The sequence below is a fragment of the Muntiacus reevesi genome, chromosome 2 (genome assembly GCF_963930625.1).
Source record: "Muntiacus reevesi chromosome 2, mMunRee1.1, whole genome shotgun sequence".
Lineage (NCBI taxonomy): Eukaryota > Metazoa > Chordata > Mammalia > Artiodactyla > Cervidae > Muntiacus > Muntiacus reevesi.
The window spans coordinates 171,270,946-171,296,248 of NC_089250.1; the positions used below are offsets into that span (position 1 = coordinate 171,270,946).

Sequence of the window (25,303 nt, forward strand, 5' to 3'; positions counted from 1 at the left end):
CGCCTTGAGGGGTCAGAGTCGGTGCCTCTTTCCGCTGAGGTGCAAACCTGCGGCAGACTTAGAATTTGTCTATGTTACAAGTAATCTGCGTAAGTAAAACAACTAAGGGGGCGACATATGGCAATAAGAAATGCATCAAACTCGGAAGGCCGTACCAAAGGGAGCTTCAATATGAAACAGTAATCCTGGGAGACCGAAGCCCGTGGCCCATGGGCTCCCAACCCAGCCAGGCAGGGCCACCCCCACGCCGCCTCCACCTCCGCCCCGGACGCTCGGACGCTCAGCCTGATTGCGTCCTCACACTCTCATCTCATCTTCCGGAGCCTGAGTCTGTTTTCCTTGTCCCGCTTCTTGAGAATAAGGATGAACTGGTTGAAAAAATGTTCCTGGTCCTTCCGCTTTTGGACGAGTCGAAACCTCTGATCCCGGCCATACTTCTCAGCAAACTCCTTAAATGTGGTCCTGGAAGACAAAAGGCATCCTGAGGGCCTTCCTGGAGGAGAGTGGCTCCTGGGGCTCTGAGCACCTCCTCCCCGAGCCCAGGCTCTCAGGAACAGGACCCTCGGCAGGTGGATGGGCAGAGGGAATGGCTACTGGGTTTCCAGCACCAGCTGCCTGCTCCTTGTATTGGGTGTCGCTTCCCATGGGCCCAGACGATGCCTGAGCCACGTTAACTCGTGCAGCTGCCTGTCTCTGCATCCAGCCGCCCTCTGGGCACGAGCCTGGCCTCACCTGCCTCCTGGGCCTCGTCTCACTCCCAGCCCCCAGCACCCACCGTCACTGCTCCGGCCACACAGGTGTTCTTGCTCCCCCTGCTCTCACTGAGCTCCTTCTTGCCTTGGGCTTCGCATATGCTGTTCCCTCTGCCCGACACACCCTTCCCTCCTTTCCCCACTCATCCTTTAGAGCTCCCTCCTCACTAGAAGTGAGAAGCAGAACATTTCCTGCCATCCCAGTAAACCAAGGATGTGACAGTCACCAGCGGCTGCAGCCACCCCGGACAGTGAGCTCAGGAGGGAACAAGCCCCCGCCAGCTGGCAGTCACGAGGCTGCAGCCACTCCCCACGGCGAGCCCTGGAAGCTCAGGATGTGGAAACACAGGACCCTGGCCCCAGACCGCCGAGGTGCAGATCAAAGGAATGGCTTCTGGGAGCCCAGCCTCTCACATCTTCCCTTTCACGGAACCCTCTCACGGCCTTCACCACGGATGTCATCTTGAAGAGCCTCAGTCATGCACCACAACTCGCCTCTCCCTGCTCCCGTGGAAGCACGTTACCTGACTTGTTCCTATGGAGCCTCTTGACAGTCTAAGCCCAGCGGCATGTGCTTACCACCTGAGTACTGACTCACTGAACCCGTGATCGCCAGGCCAGGGAGGTGCCCGTAAGGAGCTCGGAGATGCCAGCCAGGCCAGGCCTGAGGGGGCAGGGCAGCTCGCAGGGCAGGCGTGGATGCAGCCTTGCAGGGACAAATGGAACCTCGGCCAGGACCTGCTCCCCAGAGCTGCCTCTCCTCCCAGCTGCGAGATTGAAGCCAAGGGTTGTGGCAGCTCCAGGGGGCAGGGGTCCTGGGGAGCCGGGTGCCTGGACATTTCCCATCTGCCTCCTGCCTGGGGCTCCTGCAAGGCCTGTAGCCGGAGCTGCAGGAGGGGCCCAGAGTGTGAGAGAAACCCATGCACCCTGTGCCTGGGGAGACCTCTTCCTCCAGTCTCTCTTTGCGGACAATTTTATTTTTTGTTGCAGACATTTCATTTTTGCATTGAATTATTGGAGAAGGAAATGGCAACCCACTCCAGTATTCTTGCCTGGAAAGTCCCATAGACGGAGGAGCCTGGTAGGCTACAGTCCATGGGATCGCAAAGAGTTGGACACGACTGAGCGACTTCACTCACTCACTCATTGCAACTTAATGTGCTGCGCTTAGTCTATCAGTCATGTCCAGCATTTTGTGACCCCTTGGACTGTGTAGCCCACCAGTCTCCTCTGTTCATGGGGATTCTCCAGGCAAGAATACTGGAATGGGTTACCACACCCTCCTCCAGGGGATCTTCTCAGCCCAGGAATCGAACCCAGGTCTCCCACATTGCAGGCAGATTCTTTACCTTTAATACATGAATAATAAGATTTTATTGACATGGCTGTTAGGAGGCAAGACCAATAATTAGTAGACCCTTGTTGGCTTCCCCAGTGGCTCAGGGGCTAAAAATTCTGCCTGCAATGTAGGAGACACAGGAGGCGGGGTCAGGAAAATGCCCTAGAGGAGGAAATGGCAACCCACTCCAGTATTCTTGCCCGGGAAATCCCATGGACAGAAATGGGCTACATCCCATGGGGCGGCAAAGAGTCAGACATGACTAAGCTGTAGCAACTATAACTGTGCCGTCACTAAACAAGGTGTCTCACAGCTTCCTGAGCACTAGTCTTGTCCAGGCATGCTCTGGAACCCCGCTTGCTCCCAGGCTTTGTAGAGAGAAAGCACCTCTCTCTGGTTGCCAACATTCTCCCTTCTTTCTTTCCCTCCCTCCCTCTCTCCCTCCATCCCTTCCATGATTTCACGACCGCCTTGTGCGGGACTAACACACACTTATTTGCACTTCCTTCACCCGCCTGCATGAGAAAAGTGAGGTACTGAATCATGGGGTGCTCATCATCTTGGGGGCGTTAGAGGGAATCTGAGCATTTTCAATAGGGGGCTGGGCAGAGACCCTTCTAGATAGATCCTGTTCCGGGCATCTCTGAAAAGAAGCATGCTTGAAAAGAAAAAAGAATCAAAACTCTGTGACCTGTTAGCCGTCTCGAGGGGGCAGCCTGCCTTACTGCTGACCCTGGCGGACCGTCCAGAGAGCATGGGGAAGGTCTCTGAGTAACTAGCACTGCGGCCTCCTTTCCCCAGGGACGTGGCTGTCCACAGTTGAAGGAGGTGGCTGATCTGGCCAGAGTACTGGTCCCACAGCCCACGGGGAGGTTCCCCCAAGGCTCCTCTCCCTGCCCCCAGGCCCTGAGAGCTGGGCGGGGCTGGGAGCAGGCCCTGGACTATCCCTGTGGTCAGGATGGGAGCCAGGATGATGCGAGGTGTTGCTGAGGGTCCTCAGGACGCCTGCGCTGGGCCGGGGGGCAGCAGTGAGAACTGCCCGCTGTCCTAGTGACCTGCGAACGGCAGGAAGAGAACGTGAAGAGGATCTGGAAGGGTTTGGAGCGTCCTGGAATTGGCTGCCTTTAGAAAACAAGCCAGCTTTGTAATTACAAAAGTATTATATGCCCAGAGTACACTTCTAAAAAGTGGCAGGCAATTAGATCTAATTTCAATGAAGAGCATATTCATTTATACCACTGATTTTCCTTCTGTCTGTGTGTAAACTTCTTCCTAATTGTCGAATACAGTCTGAATGTTTCTCCTTTGCATTCATGATATGTTCACGGGAGCGGGGGATACGCTGGCTTGCGGTTAACGTTTCAGCAGTGGATGGACTGAGATCATGAGCTAACTGTCCTTGAGGCCAGCGCAGTGGTGAGGATGAGACCCTTCAGGACCCGCCGGCACCGCACGTCTTGTCTTGTCTCCCCACACCCCGCCCTGCTAGAGGCCGGTGAAGCAGGGCAACTACAGCCCTCAGATGGAGACAGCCGAGCTGTGAAGGTCCAGGGCCTGACCCCAGGGCCAGGGCCAAGGATGGGCAAGACTGCTCTGCACTGATGCAGGGGCTCCAGAACCAGCCCCCCACCCAGGGTCACTGACTGGGGTGATGGAGCAAATCCATGGCCGGAACCCAGCGTTCCCATAGGAAACCACAATTTACAAATCATTAGACCCACATTTACTTTTCGAGGTTAGCATTGGCAGTGGGGCTAATTCAGGCAAATTTTCTTCCCGTTCAGGAAGTACCTATCCTCTGAATAGCTGGAGAAGTTTTCTGAGGACCCATAGTGAAGTGAAAATGTCAGTGGCTCGGTTGTGTCTGACTCTTTGTGACCCCATGGACTGCAGCCCACAAGGCTCCTCCGTCCACGGGATTCTTCAGGCAAGAATATAGAGTGGGTAGCCTGTTCCCTCTCCAGGGGATCTTCCCGACCCAGGGATCGAACCTGGGTCTCCTGCATTGCAGGCGGATTCTTTACCATCTGAGGCACCAGGGAAGGACTGCATAACCAATACAAAATTACATTATCCAATTATTGACCAAGTGAGTTAACCAATTACTGATCAAAATGTAGATGCCTACATCTGCACAGAAAGTAAACGTCAATTATGCCCAGTTAAATATGATCTACTTAAGCACTATTATTAAAAATGCACTCTGTCAGCATTATTATTAAAAATAAAAATGCACAAATGTCCATTTAAAACTAGCGTCCTAATTGAAAACAAAAATACATCAAAATTATCATTTTCACTCATAAAATTTATAGTTTTATAATTTAAAGTAGTACATGCACATTAATTTTTAAATGTCAGTCAATTAAATTTAATTTTGAGAAGAGTTAAGATTATGCATTCTTTTCTTTCCAACATCATTTTCATATCAGCTTGTTGTATTTCTCGGGCATAATGCCTGATTATCTTAGGTGAACGTGACGGCCAGGTTCACTCTTTCCTTTCGCCGTGTGGGAGCCCCTTCATATTACACTGGACGGCCGCCCAGGCACATGAAACCTAGGCTGCTGGTGGTGTTTATTTTGCCGGTGCGTGTTGTTTTGGATTTTCACTCACATATCGTTTGATCAGGACTTAGACCAATCTAACAAGGGCTGACCTATTGATGAGTTATTTTGACCTTGGAGTCAGGGCTGCTGACAGGTTGAAAACCATCATGCAGGGTGGACACAATGGCCAGGGTGCCCTTGGTCAGCAGAGAACACCCCCCTTGTCGGGGGGACGGGGAAGAGGGCTGAGAGGTGCATTCGTGGACAGCACAGAGAGAAGGCCTTCCTTCTCCAAAATCACATGCTCGACGCAACATAGGCCACCTGGTGTAAGCCACACTGATTTTAAAAAATCCTCTTTACAAAACGTGGTAAATTTCCAGCCTCAGAAACTGCCTGATGCTTACTCTCTCTCCATACCTGGGTGACAGTTTAGATTCCTCTAGAAGCTTTTTGAATTCTTCTTTGGCTAGCAGCAATTTGCTTTTCTTCTCCTTGTATTCTTCTTTTATTCTTGTCTTGACAAACTGTTCAAATATCTTAAGACACACACAAAAGAGAACTATTACAAGAGTGCATATCAGAAATGAAATCTCATGCTTCGCACACAACAGGAAAACAGCGAGAATTTGAGATAAGCCTGTCTTTTTCACAGCTGCCGCAGCTACAAGCCAGAGCCTTCCATCATGGTTTCTCCATGACACCGAGTGTCTACACTGTTACACTTGCTCTCCCAAGACACCAGTGCGCGCCAGCTGCAGGTGTGATCTGGGGTCAAACACTGAATCAGCTTGCTGAGAAATCCCTGGAATGAGTGAGGGGTGCTCTCTAGAGGCAGTGGGGGCAGAGGGCAGTTTGGAAACCCAACCTCAGGGCCTCGGTATTTCTCTTTGGAATGCCTGGAGCTTCCCTTACCATGTGAAGTTTCTCGCTGACTCTCGCATCCTGGCCAGCAGTACCATGACACACGAGAGTATGCAATTTGTTCTAGCAATCCCCACGGCAACGTAACTGGCATTTGAGTCTCCAAAATGACTTTGAACTTGTGAAAAGCAGGTCAATCCAGCATCTCTCCCTTCCCCAACTCGAGGCTCCCAGAAGCCCCTTATGAACGAGGGTCTGGTTCCCCAGGACTCCTGCAGATGAGGTGCGCCTCTCCTGAGTGTCATGGAAACGCCCAGTGAGCAGACCTGACCCTCGGGCCCTGCACTCCCACCCCCAGCTTGATGAGAAGTGGGCCTAAGGCTCCCTCGACAAGGAAACCTGCCCCTTCACCTACAGGCCATGGACATTATCTGGTAGGCAAATCCATCCACGACCTGGGGGAGGTTTCCCTCAAGAACCAGCAGCGGACATAACACAGCACCACCAGGAAATCCCTCTTTGCAGCAGTGCCTAGAGTGAACCTCGCTTGCTTGGATTAAGACCGCTCCCTGCTGTAATATCAGAAAATTGTCAGTTGCAGATGAGGGCCAAAGGAGGTGGAGACAGCTGTGTCATTCCCGGTGGTCTCCAAGTTTCAAGATCATTAAACGGAGACTGCATTAGAGGTCATTTAGATGAGTTGTTCAGTTCAGTTCAGTCACTCAGTCGTGTCCAACTCTTTGCGATCCCATGGACTGCAGCACGCCAGCCCTCCCTGTCCATTACCAACTCCCGGGGTTTACTCAAACTCATGTCCATTAGGTTAGTGATGCCGTCCAAACATCTCATCCTCTGTCGTCCCCTTCTACTCCCGCCTTCAATCTTTCCCAGCATTAGGGTCTTTTCCAATGACTCAGCTCTTCGCATCAGGTGGCCAAAATATTGGAGTTTCAGCTTTAGCATCAGTTCTTCCAGTGAATATTCAGGACTGATCTCCTTTAGGATGGACTGGTTGGATCTCCTTGCAGTCCAAGGGACTGTCAAGAGTCTTCTCCAACACCACAGTTCAAAAGCACCAATTCTTCAGTGCTCTGCTTTCTTATTAGTCCAACTCTCACGTCCATATATGACTACTGGAAAAACCATAATTTTGACTAGACGGACTTTGTTGGCAAAGTAAGGTCTCTGCTTTTGAATATGCTATCTAGGTTGGTCATAGCTTTTCTTCCAAGGAGCAAGCATCTTTTAATTTCACAGCTGAAGTCACCATCTGCAGTGATTTTGGAGCCCCCAAAATAAAGTCTCTCACTGTTTCCATTGTCTCCCCATCTATTTGCCATGAACTTCCAGATGTTCAAACTGGATTCAGAAAAGGCAGAGGAACCAGAGGTCAAATTGCCAATATCCTTTAGATCATCAAAAAAGCAAGAGAGTTCCCCCCCAAAAAATCTACTTTTGTTTTATTGACCACGTGAAAGTGTTTGACTGTGTGGATCACAACAAACTGTGGAAAATTCTTAAAGAGTACCAGACCACCTGACCTGTCTCCTGAGACATCTGTATGCAGGTCAAGAAGGAACAGTTAGAACTAGACATGGAACAACAGACTGGTTCCAAATAGGGAAAGGAGTACATCAAGGCTGTATATTGTCACCCTGCTTATTTAACTTATATGCAGAGTACATCACACGAAACATCAGGCTGGATGAAGCACAAGCTGGAATCAAGATTGCCGGGAGAAATACCAACAACCTCAGATACGCGGATGACACCACCCTTACGGCAGAAAGTGAAGAGGGACTAAAGAGCCTCTTGATGAAAGTGAAAGAGGAGAGTGAAAAAGTTGGCTTAAAGCTCAACATTCAGAAAACGAAGATGTGGCACCCGGTCCCATCACTTCAGGGCAAATTTAGATGTGTATGTGGACATCAAAAAAAAGGTCAGTGAAAGCCCACACTGGGTCCTATTGGGCCAATAAATAGCAATCCTGTGCCAGCCCAGTCGGTGGCCTTTCAGACCCTGAAATTTGAACCAAAAGTTCAGGGAGCCTCCTGAGGTCCTCCCGAGGATCCGCCTGAGGACCCAGAGCTGGAGGCGGCCACGCAGTGGGCCACAGCCCCCGTCGCTCCCCAGGCGGGGTGGGTCTCCTTGGCTCTGCCTGATGGTTTCAGATTCCATTTCAGTCCTGGTAGCCTCTGTGGGACTATAAATCCAAAACGCTTCTCACCTCCAGAAGAATCGTCAGCGAAATCAAATATTCACGAACAGGACTTAGACGGAGAGCGAGCATATATATATTTAACTAAGAATACGATTGGCTTATTTCACCTTCAAGGCAAATGATAACGTAAGCTCTCCAGTTCTCTGATAATTTCAGCCAATAAAAAAGGTGAATGCAGGGTTATTATCCAAATAAAAGCGTGGGGCTCCATCATTAGTCAGAGTTTTGCTCTATTAATTTTAAATCTGGATAGAAACCCTGGCTGGCAGTGGGGTCAGAGCTGTGAGAAAGACCTGCTTCTCTGCCTGCCTGGAACCATTTATCCCTCTAATCAGATTCTGCTCTCTCCACTGCCTTTGCTCTGGCGCTTTATTTATGCCACTATAATTTAATGTAACAGGTTTTTTTCCCTCCTGTTTAACAAATTACACCAGTCTTATTCAAAGTGGGGCATGATTTTTAAAAGACAGACCACTGGCCATTATCTTGTCATGGCGTGTTTCAGTGAAATAAGATGGATTGCCATTTGTTGCCATAGAAACAGTTCTGACACACGCTCCCCAGACCCCTGCTCTCGGTTCAGGCCCATTCACCACTCCCCTGCAGCCACCTGCAGAGGGATGGACACAGAGAACTCACCGAGAGCCTTGGCTTTTCCCACCAAACACTAAGTGATCGTGGGTCTCCCCCCCTCCCCGAGTCCATGACTGCCGCGTGCCAGCCAGACCCATTCATAAATAGGACCATGCTTTCTGAATGGGGCCCAGATACTGTCTCCTTCATCAGCTCAGCTTCAGCTCTGCACCTCTGAGAAATGACAACCTTGCCGCTCTGCCGGGAGGTGGGGTTTCTCTGGCGATGCCGGGTTCCCTCTGAGGCTCTCCGGTGCTGAAGGACTTCCTCCTCCTCCTCATGGGGCTCGGGGACCACACTGCGGGGTGAGCACCGCCTGTGTGCAGTGTGAACGTCGGAGGGCCTGCCGTGTCCCCTGGCAATTTCACAAAGATGCCTGCTAGCTCCCCACAAAGGGTGGACTCGGCGTGAGCTGACCGTCCATCTGGTCTGATCTGTCTGCCCCGGGTGCATCCTGGCACCCCAGCCCCTCCCGTCAGAGCCTGCCTCTCTGACGGGGGCTGCAGAGGTCAGCGGTCCTGCTGATCCTGAGGGTGCTTCTCGGATCGTGACCACCTCCAGACTCAAGACAGCAGGCAAGAGTCCCCACTCGGCCCAGGAGCCCAGTCTGTCCAGCAAGCAAACGGGCCCTGAGCGCCCTGTCTTCTGAGAGACGGGGCCTAAACACCACACCATCAGTGGAGGAGAGGCTTACTTCTTCAGCTTCCTTTAAGGGGCTGACGGCCTCTGAAAACATCCATGGACTAAAGGCAACAGCGCTGACCTCGACGGTCAGTGAGACACCATTGGCAGCTGCGCTGAGTGTTACCCCTTATGGTTAAAGTGATCCTGCCACCAAAATAAACAAGCTTCTCACCGTGTGTGGTCATGGCTGGAGAGTGAACTTTCTGATTTCTAACACTGCAACAAAATGATGCAATGTTGCCAACGATTACAGTCGCCCGGTTTCCTCAGCTGGAGGGGAAAATAGACATAAAACGTCCAGACTCCAAGTAAGGGCGTGCCTGAGCACCTCGTCTTGAGCCCCTGGTCTGCACCCTAAGGGAACTTCATGGGCTGACGACAGAATTGAAAATAAAGCCGCACTTTCTGTCCTTCAGGCTCCGGCTTTCCAGGACCCCACCGTCTGAAATCAGATGGACGCTTCCAGGCCCATGATGCCAGCGCCCTCCCCTGAGACGACCTTTGAGGGGCTTCTGCTCCCAGGGGTGGCTCCCGGTCACCCACTCTCCACTCGCATCCCCTCTGCTCTCGGAAGTCGGGGGGAGAAGCCCGGTTGGGATGGAATCAGAGAAGCAGAAGCAGAACTGGAATCCTTCCAGAACTTCTCTCAGGGCCCTTCTTGGGAATGCTCCGGGAGCCACAGACGTCAGTGCGGCTGTGAGAACCCAGGCCTCCCCACCGGTGCACACAGCTGTCCGTCTGTCTGTCTAATCCTGGAAGCGGATCTGGCTCACTGATGGGACTGGTCAACATGCCAGGGTAGACCTCTTTCAAGTATCCATTTAAAAGGACCTCCAGGCCTGCAACCATTCTTGCCTTTCTGGGGATCTGATTTCTAGAAACATCCATCCTTTACTTCTGCTCCTACGTTCCCTGGACCTCTCCTATGTCACTGTTCTTATACTGGACCTTAAGTCTTTTTAATAGTCATTGAGGACATGGCTCATGCTCCCCCAGATTGAGTTTTCACCTTCGAATATGAGTATTGTCTTTGGGGGTCGTGACCAGACGGTTCACCAAGAGCAGGAACCAGGGTAACCCCCTCTGCTCTCAGGGCACTTTCCCCTCACAGCCCACAGGCAAGCACTCAACCTCACGGCTTCCCCACGGACACGGCGAAGACACCAGGCAGCCGTGTGTCCTCACAAACCTCTGGACGGAGCATCACTTTAACGCCACGTCTCTCGCGTCTGTCAGCGTGCCTCCCACCTTCTTACCTGTTTCCGCTCCTCCGAGTTCAGCAGGAGATAGCGTGGATCAAACACGATTTTATGTAATTCTTTCTCCCAGGTAGAAAATGCTGACACCTGAAGAAAGATATTCAGTAGAGTTGCTTTTAACATCTAATGCTGAGCCCGAGTCACGCTGAACTGGTCGATGGTGAGAAACAGCCCTAAGGAACCACGGGTTTGGGGACGCAGCGGCATTTAAAATTGTTTGACTTGTCAAACTTTTAAGAAAATCAATTTTTCGAGCATAAGAGAATATAATTTCTAGACTCATGACACTATGTCTACCCTGGATATCTTCCAGGGCCAAGTGCCCTGATCTAAAGCCCTGATTGTATCTGTGAGTCTGAGACATTTGCAAATGTCCTATCTTGAAAGGAGAAATTATATATACTTGTAAGAATTTTCAGGATGGCACAGGCCTTAACAGAGGGCACCGTCTTGCAATTAGTCAGAATTTGGCACAATTTTAATTGATTTTTAATCAACATTTAAACCTTTTTCAGGTAGGTAACTTTTTAACCAAACTACCTTATTTTATAATAGTTTAGATTTACACAAAACTTGCAAGAATACTGTGAAGCTACCGTCTAGCCCACACGGGGACTCCTATATTGCTAGCATCTTAACGCTGGTGTGCTAGATGGATCTGCAGTACTAATAACAAGAGTCTACACCTTACTCAGTTACCTTAGTCTTTGCCTGATTTTTTTTTCTGTCCTGGGATTCCACCCAGGACAAATACCACGTGTAATCTCACATCTCCTCCGGCTCTTAGGGGTGGTACAGCTCCTCACTCTCCTTGGCCTGGATGACCTTGACAGCTCTGAGGAGAGCTGGTCAGGTGTTCCATGAGAAGTCCCTCTGCTGGGTTTTGTCCCAGTTTTTCTCCAGCTCCACTGGGGCTGTGGGTTTGGGGAGGAAGACCCCAGAGTAACGTGTCCTTCCTATCAAGGTCCGTACTGTCAGTGTGACGTGTCACAGCTGGTGCCGACCTTGATCACCTGGCCGAGGCCTTTCTTCTCTGCATTTATGCTTTTCCCCTACATTGTACTGTCCTCTGTGGAGGGAAGTCTCCATGTGCTTGCTCAGTTTTTCTTTAGTTGCTCAGTCGTGTCTGACTCTTTGTGGCCCCGTGGACTGCAGCACGCCAGGCGTCCCTGTCCTCCCCTATTTCCCAGAGTTTGCTTAAACTCATGTCCGTTGAGTTGATGATGCCACTCGAGGGGCCTGCTCCACCTCCTGATACGGAAGAATCTGTGTAAGTTCCTTGGAATCCTTCTGGATGGGGTGTTTGTCTGTTCTCCCACATTTACTTATTAGTTCAATCATCTGTTTGTGTCAGTATAAACTCACAGTTATTTATTTCATACTTTGGGTTGTAATCTAATATGACTGCTGATTTGTGCTCAAATTGCTCCAGGTTTGGCTGTTGTGGTTGCCTCCTGTGTCCCGGGGATGTATCCCCATTCTTCTGTTTCCTGGGCCCTTGAAGATGCTCCAGGATCATCTCCTATCTCTCCTGTGGTGGCCCGAGAATCAGCATTCTCTGAGAAGCCCTGGTCCCTCTTATTGGAGAAGGACCTGAGATCCAGGTGAGCTCCTTGTCGCTGGGAGGTTGCCGCTTCCAGACTCTCAACTGATGGGGCAGTGAAACCTTTAAGTCATCCAAAAATAATTTATTCACTTAAAAACATTGGCTATGTCTTAGGCCCCTTTGGAGAGGAAAATGGCAACCCACTCCAGTACTCTTGCCTGGAAAATTCCATGGACTGAGAAGCCTGGTAGGCTACAGTCCATGCAGTCACAAAGAGTCGGACACGACTGAGTGACTTCACTTTCACTAGTCCCCTTGCTGGGTGCTGTGGGTTCAGAGAAGATAAATCAAGGCCACTGACCTTGAGAGCTTGGTGGGAGGTGAGACAGAAAGTGAATTCAGGATCTTCCAGGGGCATGAGTGTCCTTCCAGAGCTGTGCCCAGGTGCAAAGGGCACGGAGAACGGCCCCCATCCGCCTGAGGGGAAACTGTCTCCAGGGCGGATGGTCCCATGTCTCCAGGGCGGGACCTGTGCCATGGAGGAGCCTGAGAGGGTGTTCAGCGGGGACTGTCCATGGCATGGAGGCCAGGCTCCGGGAACTGGGGGAACGTGGGGGCCACAGGGGGCTGTAGGACTGTGCAGAGCTGGGAAGAAGCAGGAGAGACGGCCTGAGCGGGTGTGGGGACACTCGGCGGCCTCGGGAACCAGGGGCTTGTCCTGAGAGCAACAGGAAGAGCAAGATGCGATGTGCGCCCAGGGGCCCGCACCGGGGACGGACTCAGCGCAGTGGGGAGGAGAAGCTGATGGGCAGGTTCCATAAACAAGGCCCACCCGCTCCTAGTTCTGAGCAGGTTACAGTATGGCTGGTAGAGATACTACTTCCACAGACATGGGCTTTGCTTGGAACGGGCTTCCCTGTGACTCAGCTGGTACAGAATCCGCCTGCAATGTGGGAGACCCCAGTTTGATTCCTGGGCTGGGAAGATCCCCTGGAGAAGGGAAAGGCTGCCCACTCCAGTATTCTGGCCTGGGAATTCCATGGACTGTATACCCATGGGGCCGCAAAGAGTCAGACATGGCTGAGCAACTTTCACTTGCTTGGAACATTATAAGGATTTTCTAAATTGACTGTTTCTGTATTCAGTAATAAAAATCAAAATTCTTTTTAAAAACTCATGAGCTCTTTTATGGGGCAGGGTGAGCCAAGCTGCACCCGGGGATATTTCTCAGTTGATTAAGAACATGGTGAGGTGTTGACACATCATGGAGGGGTGGGGGTGGGGAGGATTCCGGAAGAACCTCAGGGCAAAACGGTCCCTCTGTTCGGCCAGAGCTGATGCCTGACCACCTGAGCATTGGGGTGGACATGGAGAGAAGGGATGGTCAGCGTCAGCTCAGCCCAATCAGATGGGCGTCGGTCCATCACGTAGAGCCCTGAAAAGCCCTGCAAGGTCCCAGCTCTGTACGAAAGGCAGGCGATTAGTAAGAACCGGGGTCACATATCTGATTCCACCAGTGTGATGAGAATTTTAGGAGTTCTAGATGTATAACAAACTAAATTTAAAAAAAAGGTAGCATATCATCCTTGGCTCCAGAGGAAATTACAATCTGTATACGAGGCAAGGAGATCCAATCAGTCCATCCTAAAGGAGATCAGTCCTGGGTGTTCATTGGAAGGACTAATGCTGAAGCTGAAGCTCCCAATACTTTGGCCACCTGATGCGAAGAACCAACTCCTTGGAAAAGACACTGATGCTGGGAAAGATTGAGGGCAGAAGGAGAAGGGGGCGACAGTGGATGAGATGCTTGGACGGCATCACCGACTCAAAGGACACAAACGTGGGCGAACTCTGGGAGAGAGTGAGGGACAGGGAGGCCCGGTGTGCTGCAGTCCATGGGGTCACAGAGTCGGACACGACTTAGTCAGATGTGAGTGAGCAACTGAACAACGCACGAGGCAGGAGGAGTCATTTCCACAGTGACTGTAACTTGCGACGGTCAGACAGACGTCATCACATAACCTGACAGCCACATTAACACGTGCTCTCGACGTGTGGAGGAGGGTGCAGTGCTGGGCGGAGGGGCAGCCCGGCCACGGGGCCCGTGACCGAGGCTGGAGCCGACGGGGGCCTGGAGTCAAGTGTGAAACCGGGTCTGACAGTGCCTGCAGGGGGCACGGCCTTGTCCACCGACCGACTCTTCCCAAAGGACCCTGCGGACTGCTGCTGCCTCAACCGTGAGACTCGCCCCTGATGGAAGACCAGCCTCCCCAGGCCTGCATCCTGGTAGGCTCATTCTGTGGGGCAGGGCCCAGGCCTCCCCTTTCTTGCTAGAGGCCAGTGGGGAGCTGTTCTCCACTCCCAGGGGTCCCCAAATTCCCTGCCGTGGCCCCCTCTGCAGTAGGATGGCTTCCTCAAAACCGGTGGGACAACCTCTACATATGAGGCCCCCATCTTACATACTATCACACCATCACAGGGGAACGCCTCCATCCTATTTGCAGGCCAGCCCCCCTTCAAGCGAAGGGGCCATTCAGGATGGGCGTCCCGGGGTTGGAGTCCTGGGACCCCTGTCGGGGTGTGCCCCGCAGCAGGTCCCTGCGGCGAATGCACCCCCTCGCCTCCAACGTGGCCTTCATTCGCAGCCTTGCTCTTCATCCCTCATCTGCGTAACAGACCTTTCTTTGATACTCTGGCATTTTACATGTGCTTTGGTCCTGGGTAGTGGGATTCATCAGCCCATTTTAGACCCTTTCCTGTAGAAATCCAGTCCTTCCCTGCAGCCTGGCTGGGTCTGAGGTGTTTCCGTCTCCCGTCCTGGGCTGTGTTCTGTGATCTTCACGTCATCTCCTGAGAGTCGGAAACATGTTCCCAGAAGCATCTGAACCGAGTGGGTGCTGACACTGAGTGGCACCCTGCCACAGGTGAAGGTCGGCGCTCCATCGTGATGCAAGCGCATGTGGACACAGTCCACGCCAGCAGGTTAGGGCTCTGGCGAGCGCTCACACACATCTTTATCTGACCTCCCCTGGAGCCCCAGCCTGGAGTGTCGCCATCATTTGGGAACCAGGAGAGCTCAGGCAGTGGGTCCCCTGGGCTGTGCTGGGGGCCAGGCCCTTCCTTCCTCCCAGTCTCCTGCAGAAGACACCCCCACCCCACCCCCGACTCATCCCTGGGGTCTGAACTGCGCTCCCTGCCATTTCGACAAGGGCCGATAGCAGAGCTTGCTGTTCAAGCAGGCACAGAGAAGGAGCAGCTGCGTGAACCCTGGCCAGGGCGCAGTCCCCAAGCTAAGACTGTTGCTGCCACATCATGGAACAGGGTCCGCCCCATCGGTGTCGGGGCCACTGCCTGCCTGGCCAGCAGGGGTACCCTCCTGGCTCTCCACCGCCAGCCCCAAGCCTGGTCCCAACACCACCCCCTCCGCCAGCGGTGCCCTCCACGCCTCCCCTCCCTGCAGGGCTGCCCCGCTCCCCCACACAGCCTCCCAGCCCTGACTCTGAAGGTCGGGTGTGAACATACGCCCCGCCCACCCCCCTTCCTCCCTCTGGGCCCCTGCTCCGTCCTCGCTGCCTGCGGCTCTGCGGATGACAGACGGCGTGTTCCTTGCAATTAGCTCTCACGCCATTACCCTCTTTATCCACTTTCCTGGAACACACAGCTGTGTCTTCTATTTCTGGCTCTGGAGTTCCTGACAATTCAAGGCGGCTCGAGGTGGGCGCAGCAGAGGATGAAGGAGCAGGCTGTGCTCCTGGGCTCAGCCTGACTGGGACACAGGGTCGTCCTGACGTCCTGACATTTGGGAGGGAATTCCAGGCATGCCAGCCACCGACACGGGGAGGGAGAAGGGCTCAGGGTGAGAGCAGAAGAGAGCAGGCGCCCCCCAGGGTGCCACCCCTCAGGCAGGGAGAACCTGCTGGAACCCATCTGTGATTCATCCAATCACAGGGCAGGAAGTGGAGGGTTTCCTCCTGGCCCCACCCCTTCCTGGTGCAGTGTTGCCCCTGGTGATGCTCCAACCTTAAATTTAGAGGGACTGGCCAGCATGTGAAGAGGTCCCCTGAGCCCAGGTGACCCCCAGGTGACCCCGAAATGGAAGAGGGGTTGGGTGCCCCCCGCCAGGACTCTGGGACTTGCTGATTCCTGCCCCATCTCCCAGTGCTCAGAGTGTGTTACCACTTTTTGTGCTTTTTATTTATTTTTTTTTGTATTTTGATCAGTAAATAAAATCTGGCGCTGTTATCCCACAATATCTCACCTAACTTAGCTTTCACACTAGGGTTAGTTATACTCCTGTCTTAAGCTTACAGTGGGTGGTCCACGTGCCCCGCTCCCCAGGTCATCTTCTTGTTAGACCGCGGTCTACTCACTAAAAGAGGTGACCACAGTCATATCTGCAGAGTGGAATCTCCAAAAGCTGTGGTGGTTAATTCAGGAAGGAAGAACCACAGCACAGAAGCCGAGAGAAAACACAAATCAAAGGGAAGGAACCATGAGATTCAAAAAATAATAAATAGTAAATATCTATACTTCTTGCTATTCAGTGGTGGTGGAGCGTGCTGAGAGAACAAATTTTCCGGAACTTTCAAATACTGCTGGGAGAATACATTGTGTGAAAACAACTTTTTCCAAAACAACTCGATAATACAGGTCAGATGTTGACGGCATGCAGGAAGCAATCCCCCACACACAAAAACTAACATTCATGCATCAGTACAGTCATCGGAGTATTATTTAAACTAGCAAAATTGAGCAGTAGACTAAATGAATGAAAATGAGGGTGCTTTGAATGGACAATGAACAGTTATACCCTCATCAAAAATGTTTCCAAAGGTTTATAATAATATTTTAAAACTGCTTCAAAGGAGAAAATAGTATACAAATGTATAAATTACCTTATCAAATTACCTATATATATATGTTTTTTAAATGAGACTTCCCTGGAGGTCCAGTGGTTAAGAACCTGCCTGCCAATGCAGGGGACACGGGTTTGATCCCTGGCCCGGGACGATGCCACATGCCGAGGATCAGCGAAGCTCCACGTTGCCACAACTACTCAGCCTGAGCTCCAGAGCCCTCAAACCACAACCGCTGAGGCCCACGGCCCTCGAGAGCCTGTGCTCTGCAACGAGAGGAGCCACCACGATAAGGAGCCTCACCCCGCACCTGGAGAGGAGCCCCCGCTCCCCACAACTGGAGAGAGCCTGCAGGCAGCGGTGAACACCCAGCACCGCCCAAGTTAATGGGCAAATAAAACAAAAAATCGGTTCAGCCACGTTTAACTACGGTTCAGTCCTGGTTATACTATATAACTCTACTGGATAATATGTATTATACTACATAATACGAGTGTTTAATTTTGCTATTGCTTTAACATCTGTTTCTAGGATTAAAAGACTAGAAGGAAAGGTATCCGTTGATGGCAACAATTGCGTCTTAGGACCTCGGGTGATTTTTATTCCTGTTCTTTGAATTTTGCGTCTTTCTTATAAAGAGCATGCACTCCTTCGAGGGCTCGATCTTGTTTTATTAGTGGCTTGTGCCTGGTGAGACTTTGAAGAGTTGCCATAGGAACACGAAGCAGATAAGCTTCCTAAGGAGCAAGGATATGTCTCATGGAGAAGTTCCTGCCAGTCTCCAGGACTCCGGAGCCGCGACTCAGGCACTTCGCCTCCAGGGCCGTCTCAACCCCAGCGCATACCCACACGTGCCCGAGCCCTTCCCAAACACGCCTGGCCCAGCGGCCACTACGGCTGCAGGCAACGCCACCTACGCATCTGGGCAGAGGGGCACTAGACGCCAGCCACGGGGGCGGTGCTCCTGCCCCCACCCGGGAGAAGGGAGAAGGCACGCGCCGTGATGGCAGGAGGGCACCAGGGGAAGAGTTGCTCCTTCATCTGGACGGCCTTTGCACCAACAACTCCTTAGCGCAGAGAGAGAGCCCTGTGGCCCGCTGGGGCGGGTGTGTGGATTGTGAATTCCTCTTTCCAACACAGGCTCAGATCCTAAGTCCAGGGGTCTCAGCTGCAGAGCTGGCCACGGTACCAGTCTCCCCAAGGCTGCCCGCAGCTGCGAAGCTGGCCGGGGTTCCCCTGCAGAGGGGCCCGGGAGTGTCTGAATCAAGATTCAAGGCTATGGAAGAGTCTTTCTTTCCTGGCCTCTGGGAAAGCCACTTCCCAAGGGCTATTTTGCAGAAGGAAGAGACCCTCGATAAATTGTCTCTAATGCATTTATCTAAATAGACAGCGTTAAATTAATCAACTGCTACTCAATTAATCCTGTCTTTTATAGACTGAAGTTTAAAGAGAGCTCTATTGTGGTTTATGCTAGTGAAAGGCTATAAAAACAAAGCCTTCATTTACATATTGCAAAACCACAAAAATGAAAGCCTTTCCCCAAGCCAAAATCCCCATGGCATTCCCCAAGCCAAAATCCCCATGGCATACCCCAAACCATGCCCTTTTTAAACTACCAGAAATCCATACGCCTAGCTCCCTCTTTCTATAAGCACATGAATCTCTGAGCTGAAGCACTGAACAAATGCAATAAAAAATCTTATTAATCACTCAGTCTATGAAAAAGGTGACCTTTTTCAGCCTCATTTTTAAGCAACTAGAAATCTGATGGGCTTAGCCATGAAAGCCTCTTGAGCATGAGTAACTCATAAAATCTGCCGACATACTTTATAAAATCAAGAGTCATAAACGCAGGCATTGCTTTATGACATCAGCAGTACATTCAGGTTGGTCTTCTCTATTCATGAGCGGTATGTGGGATTCCTCCGAAATCCTTGTAAGATGAGGGTCTCAGCTTCACCCCCATCTCTGTCTCCTGGGAATACCCAGAATACTGGAGCTGGTGCCTCCCGTTTCCACGTTGTTTTTGCTGATTCTCCTATGTGAATATACCTAAGAACCAAGGCTGGATGGACTCACCTCAATGAGGCAAGCATGCACTGAATATCCGCCTAGTAAAATCACTCAGCTGAGGGCTCTGGGATGCATCAGAGACCACGTAGACTCCGTGTCCTTGAGAGGGCGGGGTGGGGTCTCCAGCAGCCCTCACCCCCCAAGTGGCTTAATATCATGCTGTGTGGGTAAGTTGGACTTGGTTGGTTTCCAAAACAAAGAGGTGGGAACCTAGACATTGATGAGATGAATGTTTCTCAAACGCTCACGGTGGCATCGCTTCTCAGGGAATTCTCTGTTAATTCCACCGGGACAGACTGGCTGGGTCCACTCAGACCTCAGAACTGTGAGTACTCCTGCACCATCCTTGCCATCAGAAGAGGCCTGGTGGCAAGACTCAGGTGCTTCCACCGCTGCGGTCTGCAGAGAAGAATCCTCCTCTTGGCGACTTTGTGGGGAGAGGGGCCCGCTTTATCATGAGTGATGTCTTATCCTGTAAATGCTTTGGGGCCACACGAGCGGAGGAGCAGGAAACGGGAAGAACAGCTGCTCCAGGAGATAAACCCCCTCACCCAGGTGCCACGGGCCCCCTCCCTGGTCAGGCAGGGCACATGGCCCAGGGCACATGCAGACGACCGGGGCTGGAGGTGAAGGGAACCCGGGAGGTCGCTGAGCGCCCCGGGAGCCAGTGCCGGGAGCCAGGCTCGAGGAGCCCAGCGGGGCCGCAGAGGCCCCTGCCTCCGGGACCCAGCACAGCGACTCGGCCGCGAGGAAGGCGCACACGGCGGCCGTGGGGCGCCACGTGTCTGCCGGGGAGCCGGGGGCAGGGCTCGGGGACCTCCCGGGAAAGGGGCCCCGTGCCAGGAGTGCGAGGAGGGCAGGGCGAGGGAGACAGCTCCGGGCCCAGCCCAGCGGGGACGCTGGGCACCAGCCCTCAGGACCCTGGGGCGGGCCTGTGGCCACGGAGCGGGCAGCCCCCTCGGGTGGCGGTGGCGGCGTCTCAACCCGGCCGGCTCCATCCTCCCGGGGCGGCCAGGGCCTGCACTGCGGCCCGTGCTCCTGGGCTCCTCTCCGCAGCCAGCGGGAGAGGGCGCGTCTTGGCTGCTGACGTGGGCAGTCTGAGAACGGGGCAGTGAGGGCCGAGCCGGGAGTCAGGGGAGGGCGCGGGGGAGCCCTGCCCGTCGGCCACGTGGGGTCTGCGGTGGGCCCGGTAGGGAGCACACACCACACACAGACACACACACGTGTACACTCACAGCACACACACAGACACACATATACACACTCACAGAACACAGAGGGAGACACACACGCATGTACACTCACAGAACACACAGAGAGGCGCACATATACACTCACTGCACACACACACATATACACTCACGGCACACAGACACACACGTGTACACACAGCACACACACAGACACACATATACACACTCACAGAACACAGAGGGAGACACACATGTGTATACACTCACAGAACACACAGAGAGATGCACATATACACTCATGGCACACACACACACATAAACTCACAGCACACACACAGACAGACACACATATACACACTCACAGAACACAGAGGGAGACACACACGTGTATACCCTCACAGAACACACAGAGGCGCACATATACACTCACGGCACACACACACATGCATATACACTCACAGAATACACAGAGAGACGCACATATACACTCATGGCACACAGACACACACGTGTGTACAGTCATGGTACACAGACACACGTGTAAACACAGCATGCACAAAGAGACACACAGACACACCTGTGTACACTCATAGCACACACACACCTCTACACACAGCGCGCACACACACACACACACACACACACGCCCCTCAGAAGAGCATCAGCTGCTCCCAAGGCCATCCCATCCTCAGGATTTTCTGATGAAATCACCTCTACGTCTTGAAAGAAAGAAGAAAGTTGCATGGGGAGGGATTCTTTTTTAAAACAGCATTTTAGCCTAGTAAATATAACTCTTAAAATCATGCTTTTTAAAACAACCTGCCCTCTGTCCACACTGGGGACGAGTCCTGTGTGCGTGTGAGTTCACACGTCCCTAGGCGTCCTCGTGAATTCACACTGAACATATGGCATCGCCACACTGAGCTCACAAGCCTACTTCTCCAGGTCCTCGCGCCGAGGGCTGTATTTTACTTTTGAGTGTCTCCAGACAGATAAAACGACGCGTGCATTAAAATTCATGGTGCGGAGGAGATGAGGGGCCCCTCGGAGGGTGGCTGAGATAATCGCCTTCTCACTCCTAATTCTTCAAGAGCTCACACCGGCTCAGCTCCGGGAGCCTCGGCCCCGCCCGCCCAGGTGCCAGGCCTGCTCAGGCTCTCCCGGGGGGAGTCGGGGTGTCCGCAGACTGCCCTCCCCTTGGTTCGTGGCTGCACCTGCTCTGGGAGGGGCCTCGCAGGAGGCAGCCTGTCCTGGGTGCTGACTGCAGAGGGAATTTGCTTTTGCATTCCCAAGGCCACTTACAGTGTTCATTGTAATTATCATTACACACCAGCTCCTATCACTGCCTTCTGCGTTTAGGCTCATATTACGAAGAAATCCAACTGGGCTGAACTACTGTATCAGGCTCATTTTATACCCAAAAGCCAAAACAGGAAATAAAAGTCATTGGACTGGGATTCAATTATTAAAATGCTTGTCCCCCTTCAAGTCAAATGAGATTCAGAAGTCAACAACCGTTAAGACATCCCAACTGTTCAAAACCTATTGGGCTGACCCAGAGGGGTGCGAGCCTCTCCCCGAGTGAGATCACTGCAGGGCGCGTCTCGTTGAGGCTTGGACGTCAGGAGCCGGCCGGGCGCCTGCAGGAGGGCCATGGACACAAACCAGCGCTGTGTCCTGGGGACCGCCCCTTCCGGGAGACCTGTACCTGCTCACTGCTCAGCCGCATCCGCGGACAGGGGCAAGAACCGCCCGCGACGCATCACACCCTCAAAGCCTTGCTCCCTCCTAGGACTGGTCCCTTTGCGTGTCTCTCGGCCCCTGAATGTCCTGCATGTAGCCTGCACGCAGCTCGGTGAGGCAGGGGAAGTGGTCCTGGGGGAGCGGTGGCCGGCTCACCCCCACCCCCACTGAGGCGGACACCGTGGGCCCCTTACCCCTCTCTCCAGAAGCATGTCTCGGAAGTGGGTCGCTCGCTCCTCCAGCGGCAGAAGGATCTGGGGCGGGGGTGTCTTGGCGCCTGCATCCTGTCTTTCTGCCTCCTGGGGCCTGGGACTCACGTGGCCTTCCGTCCTTCAGGGAACAAGATACAGAGAGTCAACCAGGGCCTTGGAGACCCACCTGATTCTTACTGCAACCTTTCAAAGCCCTTCTGGCCCCTGGAAGGAGCAGAGTCTTTGAGCACTTTGCAAAGCCCAGCTCAGATGAGACTCAGCTCTAGGGATGCAAACTGCTTTGCTGCGTTTGGGGCAGAAAGTGGAACAGAAGCCCTAACGGGGCAGCACAGCCGGAGGGAGACCTCAGTGGGGCCTGAGGGTTGAGAGCACTCGGAACAGCCTGGGAAGGAGGCCGAGTGGCCCTGAAGCTTCCCTGCCAGAGGCCGCTGTCACCCGAGCGAACGGAGCGAATCTGTCACTCGAATGAGTCACTGCATCTTGAACCTGGTTCCACTTTGGCTTTTAGACTTGACTTTGGACAATGGCATGGAAGACAGTTATGCGGAAGTTATTCTGTCTACAGCCAGAGGGCAGAAAGCGTTTTCTGGGGTTTAGCCCAAAAGGGAGGATTTGGTGATGGCAGTGAGACAGGACCTCACCCTGGGGGTCTGCAAAGGACAGGGAGAGCTAGGTGACCGTGAGCCCAGGGGTGGCCGCAGCCCAGGCCCAGACACAAGGGCAGGGAGGAAGCCGGGCCCAGCATGGGCACGGGGAGGGGCCAGGCGGGGCGGCCGAGAGGAAGGAGAGAGCCCCCTCTCACGAAGCAGCGACCCGGCCACTCGCATCATTTGTTCAACTGCCCATCTGATGGAGCTCCTCGTGGTTCTACTCCTCACGCTGGAAGCACCTAGAAACCTCCCTCTACTGCACCTTGATGCTCGCTGCTGGAAGAAAGCATCTGGCCAGACAGACACTTCTACTCCCACCTTCACCCTTCCTGCTCCCAGATGTGGCCCTGCGGGGAGTGGTCTGCCCAGCACCTCGCCCCCAACCTCTCCCCATCTCCTCCCTCTCTGCCTCTTCTCACCCGTGAGGTGCCTACTGGACCCCTGCTGACCAAAAGGCATCCTTGCCCTGACACCCAGATCCCTCTGTGGGTGCGGCCACAAAATTAAAAGACGCTCCTTGCAAGATAATCTATGACAAACCTAGACAGCATATTAAAGAGCAGAGTCATCACTTTGCAAAGTCAAAGTCATAGTCTGCATAATCAAAGATATGGTTTTTCTAGTAGTCATGAATGGATGTGAGAGGTGGACCATAGAAAATGCTGAATGCCCAAGAATTGATACTTTCGAATTGTGGTGTTGGAGAAGATTCTTGAGAGTCCCTTGGGCTGCAAGGAGATCCAACCAGTCCATCCTAAAGGAGATCAGTCCTGAATATTCATTGGAAGGACTGATGCTGAAGCTGAAGCTCCAGCACCTTGGCCACCTTATGCAAAGAGCTGACTCATTAGAAAAGACTCCAATGCTGGCCAAGATTGAAGGCAGGAGGAGAAGGTGACGACAGAGGATGAGATGGTTGGATGGCATCACCGACTCAATGGACATGGGTTTGAGCGAGCTCTGGGAGATGGTGATGGACAGGGAGGCCTGGTGTGCTGCAGTCCAGAGTTGGACAGCTTAGTGACTGAACAACACCATCAATACTCCCCCACCCTCCAGGCCCAGGACTGAACACAGTGACCTCAACATGCCAGTGCAAGCCTGGTCGGAGGCCACCTTTCCCGGCAGTCCTTAGGAGGAGTCCGCTGACTTCCCACCTCCCATACACAGGACAGCATCCTGGGCGCTCGCAGGTCCGGAACAGCAGGGCACACGCATTTCAAAGCCCGCTGCTCCCCAGGAATTGCAGGGTTAAAGGCACTCACACCACGCATGTCTGGGTTTCCTGATGTAGGTCACGATCAGGGCTCCCCAGGTGATCTGTTACAGGGGACCTGTGGCAGCGTCTGCAGACATTTGTGGTTGTCACCGCTTGGAAGGTGCTCCCAGCATGTAGGAACAGAGGCCAGGGCAACGCGCAGGATGGTCTGGGCATGTCTCTAGCCCCGCATGTGGGGAGGAGGAGACAACCATCCAGGTCATGGGAGCTGCTTGCTAGGTCACTTCAGTCATGCCCAACTCTTTGTGGACACTATGGACCACAGCCCAGCAGGCTCCTCTGTCTGTGGGATTCTCCAGGCAAGAATACTGGAGTGGGTGGCCATGCCCTCCTTCAGGGGATCTTCCCGACCCAGGAATCGAACTCGAGCCTCTTACAACTCCTGCATTGGCAGGTGGGTTCCTTCCCACTGGTGTCACCGGGGAAGTCTCAGCTCCTGACGCCCACCAAGCCTGCAGCTTCTCCAGCTCTGACCAGGGTGCCGTGAAGACACGTAGGTTAACAGTTTGGGACATGCCAGGGACGTGGGATATATATACCGTGTGCTACATCTAACAGGGGTTGCCACGCATCAGGGTTATAATATGGATTAATCCAGCCTCACACGGAATGTGCAAAGAAAAACAACCTGCTTGCTCAGCCCATTAGGGAATCTTATTTATAGACCAACGACTTCAAGAGAACTTACATTCTTTGCTTCTTATGCCATTATGTGGAATTTTGAAAAAAGAAAATTGCCAGTGGATTTGCCATTGTATCACACTCCAAAGGGTATAATTAGGATTTCTTTGTAATAAATTTTCATTAGTTAAAAATAGAAGTGTGGAAACAAGTCTTGCATTGTTGTAACTCGAAACAAGATTAATAGGAACATGTGATGATCGCGGATTACAGCTTTTTCCACAAAATATTTTGTTCAGAACCACTGGACGCCTTCCAGACTGCAAAGCAATCGGTTCAATTAGAGTCAATCAAAAGCAAAGGCAAACTTGCTAAAAATATTTTTTACATCCTAACTCTGAAAAACTTGGTACTAAAAGTAAATCCTAATGTTGAAGAATAGAGTAAAGTCAACATCATACGGAGGGTGAGAGGCGTTGTCCCCGGGGACCCCGCTGGGTACCCGAGCCCTGGAGTGGCTGTGGGGTGGGGACCACCTCAGGGCTGGGTCTCCTCACTGCAAGGGGAGGGGTGTGTCCCCTGCCTCCTGCACCCCCTTGGGAGACATCAGGGGAGCCAAGCCCCGCCCTGAGCTCTGCCCCCTCCCGCTTCCCTCCCGCCCCTCCCCCAGAACCGCCACGGAGCCGGAGCAGCTGAACCGCTCATGAGACGTGTTCCAGGGCTTTCTGACCCTGCCCCTGAGCCCAGGGCAGCGCATTATTCCGGCAAATGCTCGAGAGCAGACGCAATACAGCTAGATGCTACAGGTAGCAGATTCTTCTGCAGACGA

At 52.8% G+C, this 25,303-nt stretch overlaps 1 protein-coding gene across 1 annotated transcript in view; it reads right to left on the reverse strand.

Moving 5' to 3' along the window:
• Positions 1-305: 305 nt before the first annotated feature.
• Positions 306-25,303, reverse strand: part of TCERG1L (transcription elongation regulator 1 like) — a 191,473-nt gene continuing 166,475 nt past the window's right edge. Inside the window, exons 9-12 of the mRNA XM_065920163.1 lie at positions 21,907-22,042; positions 10,299-10,388; positions 5,061-5,179; positions 306-462 (exon numbers count right to left, since the gene is read on the reverse strand). Of these exons, the coding sequence (XP_065776235.1) occupies positions 306-462; positions 5,061-5,179; positions 10,299-10,388; positions 21,907-22,042 (502 nt within the window). The remainder of the gene's footprint in view (positions 463-5,060; positions 5,180-10,298; positions 10,389-21,906; positions 22,043-25,303) is intronic.